Source organism: Eschrichtius robustus, chromosome 1, assembly GCF_028021215.1.
Source record: "Eschrichtius robustus isolate mEscRob2 chromosome 1, mEscRob2.pri, whole genome shotgun sequence".
Taxonomy (NCBI): domain Eukaryota; kingdom Metazoa; phylum Chordata; class Mammalia; order Artiodactyla; family Eschrichtiidae; genus Eschrichtius; species Eschrichtius robustus.
The window spans coordinates 45,596,131-45,614,790 of record NC_090824.1 but is presented as its reverse complement, the minus strand read 5'-3'; the positions used below and the strand labels follow the sequence as shown (position 1 = coordinate 45,614,790).

Genomic DNA, 18,660 nt, shown 5'->3' with positions numbered 1-18,660 from the left:
TCTCCAGATATCTTTCCCCATGTTTTCCCATCTCTCCTGACCCTGAGATCACATCCCTGAACTATATGTTGAAAAGGGCTCTAAACAAATGTCTGATAAATCACAATCCACAAAATCAAGTAAAAAATTAACTAAAATACAATACCTTTATTCCAAACTGTTAGAGAACCCAAAGGACATTGTAATTTACTTGAATCTTGATGTACTGTCTTGGCAGAGAAAGTTTTACATTTTTGTGCCAAGATTTCTTTTGTTGCTTCAGTCTTATCACTAAAAACAATAGCAAAAAAATACTTTATGAAACATGAGCCTCATATATCCAATTGAAGGATTTCAAAATGATGTTACTTTTTAAAAACCTGGGATTAAATAGAAATATGTTTCTATTTTTTTTTAATGTGTCTTTCTGAAGGGGAAAAAATTTAAACACCTATAGTGGGAATGTCTATCTTTACTAATTATAATGAGATCCAAAGACTGTGAAGATCTCTTCATGGAACATAAGCACTCATAGTCTTGGATGCTGCTGAGCAGTTTCCAGTAAATTTGCCACCAGCCAGTCTTCGCAAAACAACCTTGCTGTTTCTCTTAAAGATTCCAACTGATTTTCCCCCCACTTTGCAAGTTAATTATCTTTGGCTTTAGAAGTAGTTTTTCTAAAGTAATACTCGGCAAAAAAACAAACAAAAAAACCCCAAACCATGTCTGAACTACAGTATTATAGAAATTTCTTCCTTCTAAACATTTATTTCTAAGTATTATAATAAAGTCACTTATAAAAAGCAAAAAAACACAAAGTGTACCATGAAAATAATGATAAAAACAATGTATAGGAAATATCAAAACTGTCAAACACATTACTGTAGGCTTCTGAAGAATTTTTTAAAAGACCAAATTTTCATGATTTATAATTAATATAATTTACTAACTAAATAATAACTTTTAAAAAGCACAGGACAAATCTAAGAAAGGCATTTGTTAACCATCTTGGCAAGGAATTCATTATTAACATTAAATTCTTACACTTCTGTGTTTAAAGGGGTCCAGGTATAACTGGGTGTCAAGAAAGCACTGGCACTTCTGGGAGTCATAGGTGTTACTTGATAGGTCTTCAGACCATCTAGTGGCTGAAACATAAAATCTTTAGGTGCAAAGGAATTCTTCCCCTTCATTTTTGCACTATTTGTCTTAGATAAATTTTCCATTTTTGATAAGACTCCATCTGGATCCATTCCAATTGTTGTACTGGTTTGTGAATCCAAAGTACTTTCTTCACTATCAACTTTAAAAGAAATGGCCTAGATGGGAGGAAACAGAATGGAGTAAGAATTTCTCTTCTGGGGATATATTCAAACCAATTTTTACAGGCCTGAAAATATGAAAGCTGAGATATGTGTCCCTTGTGCATAATTTAAGAGAAAAAAATAAATACAATTAAATGTAAATATGGAATCAGTAGCCAGCTAACTAAACCACTGTCATGATCCAGAGAGAGACAGAACCAATCCTCATTAAAAGGACTAAATAATAGGTTTTAAGTATTAAAATTAAATATATGAAAACTAAGTTGGAAAAATTACCCACCTAACAAATACCTACCTTTTTATTTAAATTATGTTGATAATTACAATGGTTGAGAATCAGAAATCCAATGTTTATTGGATGACTACTATTGCCAAGGACCAAATCCTCTTTTAAAATAACCTTGATTATAAATAAATTTATCATATGAGAAAAATATTTTTCAGTGTGACACAGTGAGATTAACCATATAAAATGTGAAGCTTATTTTCTCTGTCAATTTAATTATTTGTTTTTTTTAAAACTGAGATATAACTGACATATAACATTATATTAGTTTCAGGTGTGCAACATAATGATTTGATATTTGTATATAGTGCAAAATGATCTAGATGATGAGTCTAATGAACATCTGTCACTACATAAAGTTACAATTGTTTTTTCTTGTGATGAGAACTTTTATGACCTACCCTCTTAGCAACTTTCAAATATACAACACAGGATTATTAACCATAGTCACTATGTTTTATATTACATCCCCAGGACTTACTTTGTAATTGGAAGTTTGTAACTTTTGACCACCTTCAGCGATTTCACCCACCCATATAAACATAATTTTTAGAGGTTTTTACATTTCTGATTTTTAATTTTTAGTTAAGAATCTAGCCACATTTCTTATACTTTGGCATAACTCTTTTTTTTTTTTAATTTATTTATTTATTTATTTTTGGCTGCGTTGGGTGCTCGTTGCTGCACACAGTCTTTCTCTAGTTGCAGCGAGCGGGGGCTACTCTTCGTTGCGGTGCGTGGGCTTCTCATTGCAGTGGCTTCTCTTGTTGCGAAGCATGGGCTCTAGGCACATGGGCTTCAGTAGTTGTGGCACACAGGCTTAGTTGCTCCGCGGCATGTGGGATCTTCCCGGACCAGGGCTCGAACCCATGTCCCCCTGCAGTGGCAGGCAGATTCTTAACCACTGCGCCACCAGGGAAGTCCCTAACTTTTTTTTAAGGTTAAGGAACTGTAGCATGGGTTATAAAACAAGGCATTGGGGCCTCAAAATTGTGGTTCTTTTTTGAAGACTCTACCATGTACTATGGTAGATGCTATCAGAAATGTTAGGTTATTTAATTCTTAAAACTACTCTATGTAGCTATTACAGGTTGGAGATGGGAAAACAAATCCCTAAGTTGTCCAAGGTTATATAGCTAATTGGAAGCAGAGACAATATTCAAACTCAGGCCTAACTGAATCCAAAGTCAATGCATTTCACCCTACTCCATCCTATCTCTTAGCTAGTTCCCACATGAAGGTTTCTGTCAGTTGTGTTTTTATCACTTTCCTCTATTTCCTGTTAATCAAATTATGCTTTCTCTACCTATGAAACTCTGAGGATAAGACACCTGAAAAACAACAGTAAATCCTCCTGATGTTTCTTTATGGTTCAAGAGATTTTAACACACGTGTAAGTTAACTTCTTGAAGCAGTTCTATATGCTTAATTTCAATTTATGAAAGTAGCAGTGAGATTTTCAAAGTACCTAGAAATAAACAGATGTTTATACTCTACCTTGTCAGGTTTTGTTTCTATCTTTTTGGCAGGTCTTCCTTGATTTGGTGCCTCTGTTTCTGCTTCATTATCTAAAATAAAAGTGAAATAAGCCATCCATTTAGACTAGATAAAAAATGCTGCATTAAGGATACAAAATTAATGCACAGAAATCTCTTGCATTCTTATACACTAATGATGAAAAATCTGAAAGAGAAATTATGGAAACACTCCCATTTACCACTGCAACAAAAAGAATAAAATACCTAGGAATAAACCTACCTAGGGAGACAAAAGACCTGTATGCAGAAAACTATAAGACACTCATGAAAGAAATTAAAGATGATACCAACAGATGGAGAGATATACCATGTTCTTGGATTGGAAGAATCAATATTGTGAAAATGACTATACTACCCAAAGCAATCTACAGATTCAATGCAATCCCTATCAAATTACCAATGGCATTTTTTACAGAACTAGAACAAATCATCTTAAAATTTGTATGGAGACACAAAAGACTCCGAATAGCCAAAGCAGTCTTGAGGGAAAAAAATAGAGCTGGAGGAATCAGACTCCCTGACTTCAGACTATACTACAAAGCTACAGTAATCAAGACAGTATGGTACTGGCACAAAAACAGAAACATAGATCAATGGAACAAGATAGAAAGCCCAGAGATAAACCCACACACCTATGGTCAACTAATCTACGACAAAGGAGGCAAAGATATACAATGGAGAAAAGACAGTCTCCTCAATAAGTGGTGCTGGGAAAACTGGACAGCTACATGTAAAAGAATGAAATTAGAACACTCCCTCACACCATACACAAAAATAAACTCAAAATGGATTCGAGACCTAAATGTTAAGACCGGACACTATAAAACTCTTAGAGGAAAACATAGGAAGAACACTCTTTGACATAAATCACAGCAAGATCTTTTTTGATCCACCTCCTAGAGTAATGGAAATAAAAACAAAAATAAACAAATGGGACCTAATGAAACTTCAAAGCTTTTGCACAGCAAAGGAAACCATAAACAAGACGAAAAGACAACCCTCAGAATGGGAGAAAATATTTGCAAATGAATCAACGGACAAAGGATTAATCTCCAAAATATATAAACAGCTCATTCAGCTCAATGTTAAAGAAACAAACAACCCAATCCAAAAATGGGCAGAAGTCCTAAATAAACATTTCTCCAAAGAAGACATACAGATGGCCACGAAGCACATGAAAAGATGCTCAACATCACTAATTATTAGAGAAATGCAAATCAAAACTACAATGAGGTATCACCTCACACCAGTTAGAATGGGCATCATCAGAAAATCTACAAACAACAGATGCTGGAGAGGGTGTGGAGAAAAGTGAACCCTCTTGCACTGTTGGTGGGAATGTAAATTGATACAGCCACTATGGAGAACAATATGGAGGTTCCTTAAAAAACTAAAAATAGATTTACCATATGATCCAGCAATCCCACTACTGGGCGTATACCCAGAGAAAACCATAATTCAAAAAGACACATGCACCCCAATGTTCATTGCAGCACTATTTACAATAGCCAGGTCATGGAAGCAACCTAAATGCCCATCAACAGACGAATGGATAAAGAAGTTGTGGTACATATATACAATGGAATATTACTCAGCCATAAAAAGGAACGAAATTGAGTCATTTGTTGAGACGTGGATGGATCTAGAGACTGTCATACAGAGTGAAGTAAGTCAGAAAGAGAAAAACAAATATCGTATATTAACGCATGTTGTGGAACGGTACAGATGAGCCGGTTTGCAGGGCAGAAGTTGAGACACAGATGTAGAGAACAGACATATGGACACCAAGGGGGGAAAACTGCAGTGGGGTGGGGATGGTGGTGTGCTGAATTGGGCGATTGGGATTGACATGTATACACTGATGTGTATAAAACTGATGACTAATAAGAACCTGAAGTATAAAAAAACAAACAAAACAACTAATACTAAACTTTCATTGGGTTATTTGTATGGAAATATGTTAATATAAATGTTTCAGACATTACATGAAATTTCTAAAAATCTTATATGTTCTGCTATAATGTTATAAGTCATAATTCTAGTTATTACTTTAAAATGTATATCTCAGAAATAACTAAAAAAAAAAAAAATTTATTACAAAAGAATGGCTATATTTCCCTGTGCTGTACAATAGATCCTTGCTGCTTATCTATTTGAAGTTCTTAAAATACACCCAATGTGAAACATGCTAATCCTAAAAAACAAAACAAACAAACAAACAAAAAAGATGGGCGTGATATTCTGCTGAGTTTAATCTCTCTCTCATCTCCCTGTCTCTCTCTCTCCCTCTCTCCCTCTCCACCTGCTTACCATCCTCTGTCCTTGGGAAAAATAATCCAAAGGGAAAAAGTCATTATGTGCTTTCTTACACACACCACACACACACACACACACACACACACACACACACACACACACACACAGTCCCTCTCTCTCTTACTCTCTTTATTTCTCTCTCTCTCTCTAAAGTAGTTGATATTGAGGTTTGGTTTTGTTTTGTTTTGTTATAGTAGAGAATGTAAGATTTTCAATTCACTTACTATGTAAAATAAAGTCAGAACCAGAATGCTTATTTCATAAATAAAGTCAGTATTTTAAATATAGAAAAAAAAATGCTGCATTAAAAGTACTAGGTAATTTGGGAAAGGAAAAAAGGCAATAGGAATGTATGCCTTAAAGAATTTTATGATTAAAAGTCACATTATAAAATAGGAAAAAAATAGATGAAATTTCCTGCCAAGTTTAGGCCATCTGTTTTCAAAACAAAACAAAAGTGTTAAGGTATTTTACCTTTTGCCTCTGAATATCAAATATGTATTTATTATAGAAAATTAGAAAAAATTTTAAAAAGCACAAAAACAACAACAATCAAAAATTTTACTCAAAATTACACTACTCAGTGGTAATCACTATTGACACTTCAGAGTACGTTTTCCCAGTTTTTTCCTATGTTCACATTCACATACATATTTTAGAATTTCAATCATACTCTTCAGAGTTTGAGTTTGATTTTCTTTGCCCACTTAATATGATTAACCGTGTCATTAAGTGTTCTTTCATACATTGTTCTTAAATGGTTACATTGTATTCCAGCAAATGGATGGACTGTAACTTACTGGGGCCATTAATTTTTCACTTTGAAGCACTGCTTACACCAATTCAGTACTTCAACATTTGAGCACCCACTGTGTGCTAACGGGATATCGGGGCACAAAACCTATCTTCGGGAATTAGAATCTCCATTTCCTCCTCTCCTACCCAAAGAAGTACATGATGATTTTAAAAATTGAACACAGGGGCTTGCCTGGTGGTGCAGTAGTTAAGAATCCACCTGCCAATGCAGGGGACACGGGTTTGACCCCTGATCCGGGAAGATCCCACATGCCACGGAGCAACTAAGCCCATGCGCCACAACTACTGAGCCTGTGCTCTAGAGCCCAAGAGCCACAACTACTGAGCCTGCGTGTCACAACTACTGAAGCCCGTGCGCCTAGATCCCATGCTCCACAACAAGAGAAGCCAATGCAATGAGAAGCCCGTGCACCACAGAGAAGAGTAGCCCCTGCTGGCCACAACTAGAGAAAGCCCGCGCGCAGCAACGAAGACCCAATGCAGCCAAATATTAATTAATTAATTAATTTATTTTAAAAAATTGAACACAAAGAACCTCAAGTGCCAAAACATCCTAGCTCAGTCACTGATCAAGAAATGTTCTTACCATTAGTAGCCCTTGTCACTGGCTTTCTTGCTGTAGTAGGCGGGACTGTTCTGGCAATCTGCTTTGCTGCTTGAGTAGCCGATCGAGTCATTCTCACTGGCGGCATTACAGGTTGTGTAGCTGTGGGAACAAATAATAAAATCAAATGTTTGTGGTAATTTTAAATTATTGTTGTGGCAACATCAGGACTTACCTTTTTTCTCTTTGTCCAACACTTTCTTTTCAGAAGCTTGTCTTTGACCAGGTCGGATTGTTCGAACATCACTCCCATTATCAATCTATTCAAAAGATTAGGTACTATGTGATTTAATTGCATAATGAATCAAACCACCACATTTTTAATGTGTAAATTGACCCCTCATCTGAAACCTGATATTGTAAATGACTCAGCAAAAAACCCACTACCCCAGATAAAATGAGATGAAGAAACAATTTTTCCTTTATATACATTTCCTTACATGCTTTTTCAGAATCCTAGAATTTAGAAAATGCTAATAACCTAAGCTATTAAAAAATAACTGACTATAATCTTCTGAGACTCCTTAAACATACCAGGCATGTTTTCAATTCAAGACCTTTGAATTTTGTCTAGAAAATTCTTCTCCTGGAAGAAAGCTCTTTCCCACAGTTCACTCTTCTACTTCCTTAAAGACTTCATTTAAAATGCCACCATCTGGGGACTTCCCTGGTGGCGCAGTGGTTAAGAATCTGCCTGCCAATGCAGGGGACACGGGTTTGAGCCTTGGTCTGGGAAGATCCCACATGCCACGGAGCAACTAAGCCCGTGCACCACAACTACTGAGCCCACGCACTGCAACTACTGAAGCCCACATGCCTAGAGCCCGTGCTCTGCAACAAGAGAAGCCACCACAATAAGAAGCCTGCGCACTGCAACAAAGAGTAGCCCCTACTTGCCGCAACTAGAGAAAAGCCCACACACAGCAATGAAGACCCAACGCAGTCAAAAATAAATAAATAAATAAATTTATAAAAAATAAAATAAAATAAAATGCCATCATCTCAGTGAGGCCTGATCAAAATTCCACCCTACACCTACTTCAAAACTCCCCACCTCCCTTCTTATTTTTTTTTTTTCATCTCCCCCAAAATACTTAATACTTTTGACCATCTGACACACTATATAGTTCTTTTTTTAGTACTATCTCTCATGTAAGCTCCTTGAAAACAGGGAATTTTGTTTGTTTTGCTCACTGTTATATTCTAGAGCCTAGAGGAACATGGTAGTGACTCAAATTCATTGAATACATGAAACTTAGCTTCCTCACCTGACAAAGAGGCATACTATTTCCCTCTTGGCCCACTTGACTTTATTTTAGTAATCCTCCTAATAAGTTTATCCATAACCGTGTTTTGAAGGCCCATAAGTTTATAACACTCACCCTGTATGCTTTATATTCCTATCTGCACTTCATGGTGACATGGGATGCATAATAGAAGCCCGGTAAACAAACAAACATAAAAAGAGTGTGGCACAGAGTTTAGTATAGATCTCATAAGGGATGTCTGGGCAAAGAATATTTTAAGTGACTATTTCCTTAGCATCTAGCCAAATCTGCTCTGTCACCATACCAAAACAGTGATTTTGGTAGTACTATTGACTCTAGTAAAATAATCACTATGCTTGAAGATGGTATTAGATTAAAAATAAATTTACTTACTCTGAGGAAAAAAAGTACAATTTGTCATTTTAGTAACAATGACCTACTAACTATCAACTATACCTTTGTCAGCTCCATTTGGTCTTTGGCCTTTGACCTTGTAATCCGTACAGAAGATGGAACAGCCTTAAAACAGTCAAAAGAAGATAAAGTTAAAAAAATAAATAAATAAACTGGCAAAATTTACTTCCATGTCTCATTATGAAATAAAGTTCCCACTTTAAAGTTAAATTTTATCCTTAATCATTTATGGCAAAAAGATACTTGCTAACTTAAATTAATTGTTTTTTCTTTTTTCTTTTTTAATTTAAATTTTAATTTTTTTGGCCGTGCCGTGCAGCTTGCGGGATCTTAGTTCCCCAACCAGGGATTGAACTCGGGCCTCTGGCAGTGAAAGCACTAAGTCCTAACCCCTGGACTGCCAGAGAATTTCCTAAATTATTGTTTTTTCTGGTTCTGGCTTGATTTAAATTATGTTTAAGTTAAAACTTCAAAACTTACCCATATTTCTCAATGAGGAGAGAGAAGAAATTTCAAAGCATATTTTCCAAGTATTAGGATCCTCATTAATATGATTAGCTAGACATATTTGAAAGGGGGTAGATGGACAAACTAGAGTATTAGGATCTTTTGTTTTCTGTTTATGAAAAGATACTGTACAGCTTACTTCCCTAGTTTTGACAATTTGCCTTCAAATCTCATGATTATACACCTGTCCATTGTCAGTAAGAAAATGGAGACCTAATCACAAAATGTGAAAAAAATTTACCATGAGAAAGACCAATTAAAAAATTATAAGGTATTTATCAACTCTGTAAAATTTCTTAAGAAACATAATCAGGGACTTCCCCAGTGGTCCAGTGGTTAAGAATCCACCTTCCAATGCAGGGGACATGGATTTGATCCATGGTCGGGGAACTAAGATCCCACACGCCACGGTGCAACTATGCCCGTGCGCCACAACTAGAGAAGCCCACATGCAGCAACGAAGACCCAACGCAGCCAAAATTAAACAAATAAAAAAAACCCCATAACGATGTGTCTTTTGTTCCTCCTACATATATTTTTAAGATATTTTAAAATAGTTGTTTACAGTGTAGACCAATGATTGGTATCTACATATTCCTAAAAAGACAGCTTAAATCTAATCCCTTCCAAGAGGTCTTCTTTGATGTTCCTCCAAATATAAACGATCTATCCTTCCTCTAATATACAGAACATATTTATCTGTATCTTTCCACCTTGAACTACAGTTTATTAATTATGGTCTCTTCTACAGTGTCCTAAGATCATACAGAGTAAATAAATCCAAGATCTGTCAAATGAATCATTGAGATTCATGAAGCCTAGAAAAACAAGCAATATCTTGGGCCTTTATATTATTCAATTCTTATTTAAATCAGGAATGAGTATACAGTCAATGAGATCTTTTATACATATCTTTAAATAGCAAATCAGGGACTTCCCTGGTGGCGCAGTGGTTAAGAATCCGCCTGCCGGGGGCTTCCCTGGTGGCGCAGTGGTTGAGAATCTGTCTGCTAATGCAGGGGACACGGGTTCGAGCCCTGGTCTGGGAGGATCCCACATGCCGTGGAGCAACTGGGCCCGTGAACCACAACTGCTGAGCCTGCGCATCTGGAGCCTGTGCTCCGCAACAAGAGAGGCCGCGATAGTGAGAGGCCCGCGCACTGCGATGAAGAGTGGTCCCCACTTGCCGCAGCTAGAGAAAGCCCTAGCACAGAAACGAAGACCCAACATAGCAATCAATCAATCAATCAATCAATCTTTAAAAAAAAAAAAAAAAAAAGAATCCGCCTGCCAATGCAGGGGACACGGGTTCAAGCCCTGGTCCAGGAAGATCCCACATGCCGTGGAGCAACTAAGCCTGTGTGCCACAACTACTAAGCCTGCGCTCTAGGGCCCGCGAGCCACAACAACTGAGCCTGCGTGCCACAACTACTGAAGCTCGTGCGCCTAGAGCCCGTGCTCCGCAACAAGAGAAGCCACCTCAGTGAGAAGCCTGTGCACCACAACGAAGAGTAGCCCCGGCTCGCTGCAACTAGAGAAAGCCCGCGCACAGCAACGAAGACCCAACACAGCCAAAAATAAATAAATAAATAATAATAAAATAAATAAATAGCAAATCACCAGTGACTAGTTAAGTTTACAAATCCAACTGATCTGTTCAAACTTCATCCTTCCTGATTCACTAACCATTCTCTTTAGATCACCCCTCCTTTAGCTTCTATCCTCCATTTTAGCTCTGCTGCCACTCTGACCAGCCCTTTTCAGCCTATCACTGCCCACCTGAAGGTGTTCTCTAGACCTCACTCTTTCATAATTTTATATATCCTAATTGGAATGGTCCCATTTAGTCCTACAGCTTAAGTGTCCATTCATACTCCCAATATCATATCCAAAATCCACATCTTAGCATGGATCCCCATCCTGATTTCCTAATTTTTATTCCCAACTGCCTGATGTCTAGATGGTCCAAATAGGATTTTTTTTTAAAAAGGGTATTAATATTCACCCACATAAGCTTTTCTTGCCTTCCTCATCTCTTTTAGCCACAGTAAAATTTGTATTATTGATCAAACTATTATCTTCAGAATCATCATCTTATCTCTAACTCTTCAACTTCCTCCACCCCTCACCATCTACTTGGTCACCAGTCCTATCAAATTTATCTCTTAAGATGTCTTACATGACACCTGTTAGAATGGCTATTATCAAAAAGACAAGAAATAATAAGTGTTGGTGGGGATATGGAGAAAAGGGAACCCCTGAGCACTGTTGGTAGGAATGTAAATTGGTGCAGGCACTATGGAAAACAGTATGGAAGATCCTCAAACAATTAAATTTAGAACTACCATATGATCCAGCATTTCCAATTCTGAGTATTTATCCAAAGGAAATGAAAACACTAACTCAAAAAGATATATGTATCCCCATGTACATTGCAGCATTATTTACAATAGCCAAGACTTATAAACAACTCAAGTGTCCATCACTTGAGTGAGGTGCAGGGTAGGTGAAATGGGTGAAGGTGGTCAAAAAGTACAAACTTCCAGGTTTAAAATAAGTAAGTCCTGGGAATGTAATATACAGTATGGTGACTACAGTTAATAATACTGTATTGTATATTTGAAAGTTGCTAAGAGAGTATATCTGAAATGTTCTCATCACAAGAAAAAAAGTTTTGTAACTATGTGTGGTGATGGATGGTAACTAGACTAATCGTGGTGATCATCTTGTAATGTATACAAATAATGAATCATTATGTTGTACACCTGAAACTAATATGTCAATTATATCTCCAGAAAAATGATGTCTTAAACCTATTTCTTCTTTTTAAACCAATGGCTCAGTCCACTTATCTCATCTCACCTATTCTATAGAGAATATTCACAATATAGACTCACAACTGGTCTTCCTATCTATAAATGCTTCCCTTTCTAGACTATAATCCTCAAGTCCAGGCTAATCTTCCCTGAGTATTACTTTGATAATGGTACAACCTCGTTTATAAACCTCCCTTGACTCTCCATATCCTAGAGGATAAATGCCAAATACTTTGGTATAGCATTCACTGTTCAGCCTGGCTCTACCAGCTTTCCTAGTTTTATCCAATCTCAACCTAAATATAGCTACATCAAGAGACCCTGTTTTCATCTTCTGAGTTACTATTATGTCATTCCCACCTCCTACCAACTAATTAAATGAATAAAGGGACTCAGGGGAAATGGTTATTTTAGTCATCTAATCTCCTAAAGAAAATTCCAGTTAAAAGGAACTATTCCTCTATATCAAGTTAGGATACTAAACTTACCTTTTTTGGCTCAGCTTTCATAGTACTCTGGTTTGAGAAAAGAAAGCAAGGAATATCAGGTCTATAAAGACCCACTTTAAATACTCCTCGTTTAGCTTTCTCTCTCTGCTCTTTCAATTTTTGAAGCTGCTTTTCTTCTTTGTATTTTTGGAGCATTTGTTTTCGTTGATCACCTAGAATAGTTTTCACTGACTCTAAGTAGGAAAAAGAAAAAAACAATATATAAAACATTTCAGATAAAAAGGCAAACATCTTAACTTCTAACTTCAACTGTTGCTAAGAAATGCTTTTAGTAACTTCTTGTTAATTCCTTAGCACTTCAAGTTATTTCCACCCCTATCTTAAAATTCCTATTTCTTTCACCTTCATTTGTTCAAATATATAACTGTTTACTAGTACTAGGCATGTATTACTTCACTTTTAAATTAATTAGCTTCTATGATAGTCTCCAAGCTGACCTCCAGCGATTCTCACCTCCTGGTAGACATGCCTTGTGTCATCCCCTCCCATACTGAATAGGGCTGACCTGTGTAACCAGGAAAGTACTGTGGAAATGATACAGAATGACTCCCACAGCTAGGTCATTAAAGACATCGCAGCTTTTGCCCTGCTCTCTCTTGGATCACTTGCTCTAGGGGGAAGCCAGTGGCCACGTGGAACTTTAAGGAGACTCAAGCAGCCCCATGGAGATGTCCACATGACAAAGAACTAAGGCCTCCTGCCAAAAGCCAGCATCATCTTGCTGGTAATGTGAATGAGTCACCTTAGAAGCAGATCCTTTACAATAATCAAAACAGGGACTTCTCCGGTGGTCCAGTGGTTAAGACTCCCAATGCAGGGGGCCCGGGTTCAATCCCTGGTCGTGGAACTAAGATCCCACATACCGCAACTCAGCCTGTGCACCACAACTAGAGAAGCCCATGTGCCGCAACTAAGAAGCCCGCGTGCCGCAACTAAATAAACCGCATGCCGCGACTAAGACCCGGCGTAGCCAAAAAAAAGCCAGTGTCCTTATAATGATGGCCCTCAGGGCTCTATGGGAGCTAACCTATTTGCCTTCTCTAGCCATGCTTACCTACTTGCTTTCTCTGGAACACACCAGACCCACTCCAACCTCCAGGCCTTCGCAAATGAGGAATAAAAGATATTCTAATAGCATACTGACAAGGTTAAATTTTGTTTGAAAGATTTTGGTCGAGGAAAGAAGTATTTGAGAGGGTACGAGTAGAGGCAAGGAGACAACTCAGAAGGTAATGTCATCTCTTCTCAGACAGAAAATGTCTAGTTCTTCCTTCAAAGGCCATCCTATATAATCCTACGACCCAGTGTTCATTTTCTCTGAACTCCTAAGAGATGTTATTCTTTACTCTATCCCCCTCAACCACCAACCCACTTCCTTTGACCTTCAAACAAAAACTGATCACTTCATCTCAAAAACAAAAAAGTACCCTACGACACTTTAATCCAATTCCTTTCTCTCACTTTTCTTTAGAATCACAAAAATGACAAATCTGGAAGAAATAGTTTAGCCCAACCTCCCCTTTTACAGAAGCAATTAAGCTGAATATGTTGAGTGTCTTGTACGCGTCACACATTACACTGGTTCTGGAAAAATGATAAAACTGAAGTAGTGAACATGTAAAACAACTTGACATCTCATTTCTTTCTCTATAAAACTTCTAAGACTTCATCTTTCTGCCATTTCTTCACAATTTATCCTTGCTTTATTTCACTGCAATCTAGCTCCTAGTGCCTGCTATATAAACACAACTAAATAGGAGTCCAATAAGTCCTTCTGATTAAATGCACGTCATTTCCCAGTTCTCTTCCTTCTTTTTTTTTTTTTATTTTTTTTTATTTTTAATTTATTTATTTTTGGCTGTGTTGGGTCTTCGTTTCTCTGCGAGGACTTTCTCCAGTTGTGGCAAGCGGGGGCCACTCTTCATCACGGTGCGCGGGCATCTCACTATTGCGGCCTCTCTTGTTACGGAGCACAGGCTCCAGACGCGCAGGCTCAGTAATTGTGGCTCACGGGACTAATTGCTCCGCGGCATGTGGGATCTTCCCAGACCAGGGCTTGAACCCGCGTCCCCTGCATTAGCAGGCAGATTCTCAACCACTGCGCCACCAGGGAAGCCCCTCTTCCTTCTTTTCTATAGCATCCCTTGCCTTCTAAGACATTCATTTTTATTATTTTTATCTCTTGCTGAGATCATTCTCCTTTCTGGTTGGTTCTTTCCCTACTAATTACCCCAAATCCTTTTGGGCAAACTACAGGGATGAATCCTTCGCTCTTCCCTCTAAGAAGTGTTCCCATTGGCAAAGTATCCTTACTTCATGGATACTTCAATCAATTCTATTTTTATGTCCCTTATCAATTTATCTTGTCAATATTTATCTTATCCAAGCTCCAGAAGAAAGAACTTTAGGATTCCTGTAAGGCCATATAGGTAAAAAGTGTTATAATACTCCATAGGTGAATGGCTTTAGCCTAGCTAGGACGTTCACAGCCTTTACTTGAGTGCTTTTTTTTTGGGGGGGGGGGGAGGGGGGCATGCCAGGCAGCCTGCAGGATCTTAGTTCCCCGACCAGGGATCAAACCTGGGCCCCTGGCAGTGGAAGTGTGGAGTCCTAACTACTGGACCATCAGGGAATTCCCAACACAGCCTTTACTTGAAATAGACAGATTTAGTTGTAGAAAACACCAAGTTATTTAGAATGGCATTTCAAAACTCCATTATTCCGGTCGGGGTTTTTTTTAACCTCAGGTATTAAACCAACTTTTATTCACTCTTCAAACACTTGAAATTACAATAGACTTTTACTTACTTGTCTTGACATTGGCCTTTTCTGGAACAAGCTCATGAGATGTCTCATCTAATTCAAGAAGAAATCTACCTTCCAAGGTTGGAACGTTGACATCTTTCAAACCAAAGTGTCTATTTCGTTCATATTCCTTATGTCTGTTTTCTTTCTGAGACAGTGATTTCCTATGAGCAATTTTAGTTCTAATCATGTCGGTACTTAATTCCTTTCTGTGTCGATTGGCAAAATGTGATGAAGCCATCCTATCAGGAAAAAGAGAGAAAGACCAACTTACATGAAATTTCATTTGATTATTTAAAAAGTTAGGATTCCAGTTCACCTCCTACCCCAGAGTCTTCTGAAATAAAAATATTAAAATACAGCTCTCTGGGCTCAGACCTAGGTTGTGGCAACATGGCTAAACACACCAAGAAGGTCAGAATCGTGGGTAAATACGGAACCCATTATGGTGCCTCCCTCAGGAAAATGGTGAAGAAAATTGAAATCAGCCAGCACGCCTAGCACACTTGCTCCTGTGACAAAACCAAGATGAAGAGACAAGCTGTGGGCATTTGGCATTTCCTACATGAAAACGGTGATGATGGTGCCTGGACCTACAACACCACTTCTGCCGTCACAGTAAAGTCACCAGAAGACTGAAGGAACTGAAGGACCAGTAGCAGGCCACCATTTGAAACATTGCTAGCCTATAATAAATGGGTTAATTTACGTAACAAAAAAAAATACAAAATAGAATAAATATGTGACTGAAGAGTGCGAAGGAGGTTATCAAAAGATAAAACACTACAACCTATTTTGGGGTTCTGAACAGGAACTTGCTTGACAGATGAAGTGAAGCCCAGGAAGCTAAAGTCCAGAATATAAATAAGAGGGTCTAGGCTTACCATAGAGAACACTGCAAAATAGAATAGGAAGTAAAGGTGAAAATAGGGATATAGTATACAGACTAGTTTCCTTAACTTTCCCCTGGTGATGAATGCAGGCAGGCTGGCATTTTTTCTCAAGCCAAAAAACAAAACAAACAAAACACACAAGATGCCTATTAGGAAGGTAGGAATGATAAATAGGCAGTTAGATATACGAGACTGAGAAAAAGAAGGGTTTTCAGAAGTACCATGGTGATGCAAAAGGATAATCATATCAGTTTGCCCTGGTGAGAGCAGAATAAAATTCTTTTTGGCCATGTAAGAAATCATACAGTGTACTTGGCATATACTCTTTTCTTAGAAAGATCCTTGGGAGAACAAGAAAGACAACGTCATGAGTTCCAAGAAACCGTGGATCCAACTGAGGAAAAGAATAAAGGAAAGTGGAAAGTCTAAAGGCATCTCCCATTCAGCTGGTATGGAGAACAACCAAGCCAAACTGGAGAAAGAGGACTGATTCTCCAGGGAAAAGTCTTGCCAGCTTAAAAGAGAAGGGGGAAAAAAAAAAAGGACGGAGGTCTGCCATTAGGAAGTTAGGGCAGGAATAAAGAGGTAGACATAGAGAATGGACTTGAGGACATGGGGTGGGAGGGGGAAGCTGGGGCGAAGTGAGAGTAGCATCGACATATATACACTACCAAATGCAAAATAGATAGCTAGTGGAAAGCAGCAGCATAGCACAGGGAGATCAGCTCAGTGCTTTGTGACCACCTAGAGGAGTGGGATAGGGAGGGTGGGAGGGAGGCTCAAGAGGGAGGGGATATGGGGATATATGTATGCATATGGCTGATTCGCTTTGCTGTGCAACAGAAACTAACACAGTATTGTTAAGCAATTATACTCCAATAAAGATCTATTTTAAAAAAAAAAGATATAAGCACACTATACCTTCAACCACAGGAAGACAGTCCACTAGAAAAATGCAGATAAAAAAACTGCACAAGAAATGCAACAAATTAAAATGTTATATGATTTTAGGCAATCAACAGAGTATAAAAACATGAGAATTGGGGAGCTTCCCTGGTGGCGCAGTGGTTGAGAGTCTGCCTGCCAGTGCAGGGGACACGGGTTAGAGCCCTGGTCTGGGAGGATCCCACGTGCCGCGGAGCAACGAAGCCCGTGCGCCACAGCTACTGAGCCTGCGCGTCTGGAGCCCCTGCTCCGCAACGGGAGAGGCCGCGACAGTGAGAGGCCCGCCCACCGCGATGAAGAGTGGCCCCCGCTCGCCGCAACTAGAGAAAGCCCTCGCACAGAAACGAAGACCCGACACAGCCAAAAATAAATAAATTAATTAATTAAAAAAAAAATTCTATGAGAACAAAGTTTAAAAAAAAAAAAAAAAGAGAATTCATCTGACCTGGATGCTAATAACATTCTCCTTTAAGGGCCCCGGGGAAGTGACAAAGGACTGTGCTTTTTTTATCAAGAACTCTCCTCTACTATGTGATTTGCCACTTCTCGCAAATATTAAAGAAAAATTAAAATTACGTATTAGATGTTTAAAAATACAGCATAGAACTACACACGGCAAAGAGAGAGAGAGAACGAACACCGAAGGCATATTTAATTATCACCTAAACCCTAAAAGGTAATTTAGTATAACTGCCGTTATACAGATGAGGTAAATTAACTGCCCACATTTGCACAGCTAAAAGGTAGTGGAGCTGGAATCCCAAGCCAGGCAGCCTGGCTCTTCACACACATCTAAGTTCTCTTCTTTGGCTGACTGGAGTTTCTTCCAGCTTGAAAGTCTAGAACGCCTTAGTTTTGCTTGCCAAGGTTGTCAACCCAGGCGTTTTTAGTTGTCATAGAACCTGGAAAGAGCCACTGGAATAATGTTGGGGCCAAAAGCCAATAACGCCCCGGTGGTGAAATGATGCTGCTACACAGATCATGGCAACAAATATTTACTCTTCCGAAGGACTGCGTCATCAGCTTCGGGAAGGACAGGTAACACGGTCCTAAGAGGAGCCTCCCCTGAGCGGCGTACAGCTCGCAGCCGCCGGTCCCCAGACCCCTCTAGACCTTCGAGAAGGAAGCGGACCAGCGCCCTCCCCCAGCTCCCCAGCATCCACATACCTGAGGCAGCTCCTAGCGTGAAACCTCAACCAAACTAAAAGTAAAGGAACCCTCTGGGCCTGGAAGACCACCGCCGCCTCCGAAGAAGGAACGCCTACGAGACTCGGCAAAATTCAAACTTCCCTCACCGAACTTCTGATTGGAGGTATTTTAAGCAACACTTCCGGTAAAGGTACCCGCCTCTTCCCTCCTACGAGGCTTGCGATTGGTTCGCTCCTTGCCATATTTGAATTGATTGAAAGGTGAACCCTGTTCAAAGGGTGGCTGTGAGCGGAATCAATGGGCGGGTCTGCGATGCGATATTGATGAGGGGCGGAGCGGTGGGAGGGCCGTGGCTGGCGAGGAGCTACAGTGGCCGGCGGTTGATAGCGGATTACGCCTGAAACCGCCCTGGAGTTCCCGGGGCCTCGCGGGTATTCGAGAAAAGACAGAGGAACTCCGATGGAGAAGAGGGGACTCAGAGTCTGCAGGG

General features: G+C 39.0%; 1 protein-coding gene and 1 pseudogene across 1 annotated transcript in view; one reads left to right on the top strand and one right to left on the bottom strand.

Annotated features, from left to right (window-relative positions):
- The window catches only part of DLGAP5 (DLG associated protein 5), a 42,377-nt gene extending 24,071 nt beyond the window's left edge, over positions 1-18,306 (bottom strand). Inside the window, exons 1-9 of the mRNA XM_068545195.1 lie at positions 18,189-18,306; positions 15,187-15,425; positions 12,358-12,551; positions 8,589-8,651; positions 7,040-7,124; positions 6,847-6,966; positions 3,088-3,158; positions 1,024-1,298; positions 146-270 (exon numbers count right to left, since the gene is read on the bottom strand). Of these exons, the coding sequence (XP_068401296.1) occupies positions 146-270; positions 1,024-1,298; positions 3,088-3,158; positions 6,847-6,966; positions 7,040-7,124; positions 8,589-8,651; positions 12,358-12,551; positions 15,187-15,424 (1,171 nt within the window). The 5' untranslated portion in view covers position 15,425; positions 18,189-18,306. The remainder of the gene's footprint in view (positions 1-145; positions 271-1,023; positions 1,299-3,087; positions 3,159-6,846; positions 6,967-7,039; positions 7,125-8,588; positions 8,652-12,357; positions 12,552-15,186; positions 15,426-18,188) is intronic.
- LOC137752080 (large ribosomal subunit protein eL43-like) lies at positions 15,577-15,842 on the top strand (annotated as a pseudogene).
- Positions 18,307-18,660: the final 354 nt, after the last annotated feature.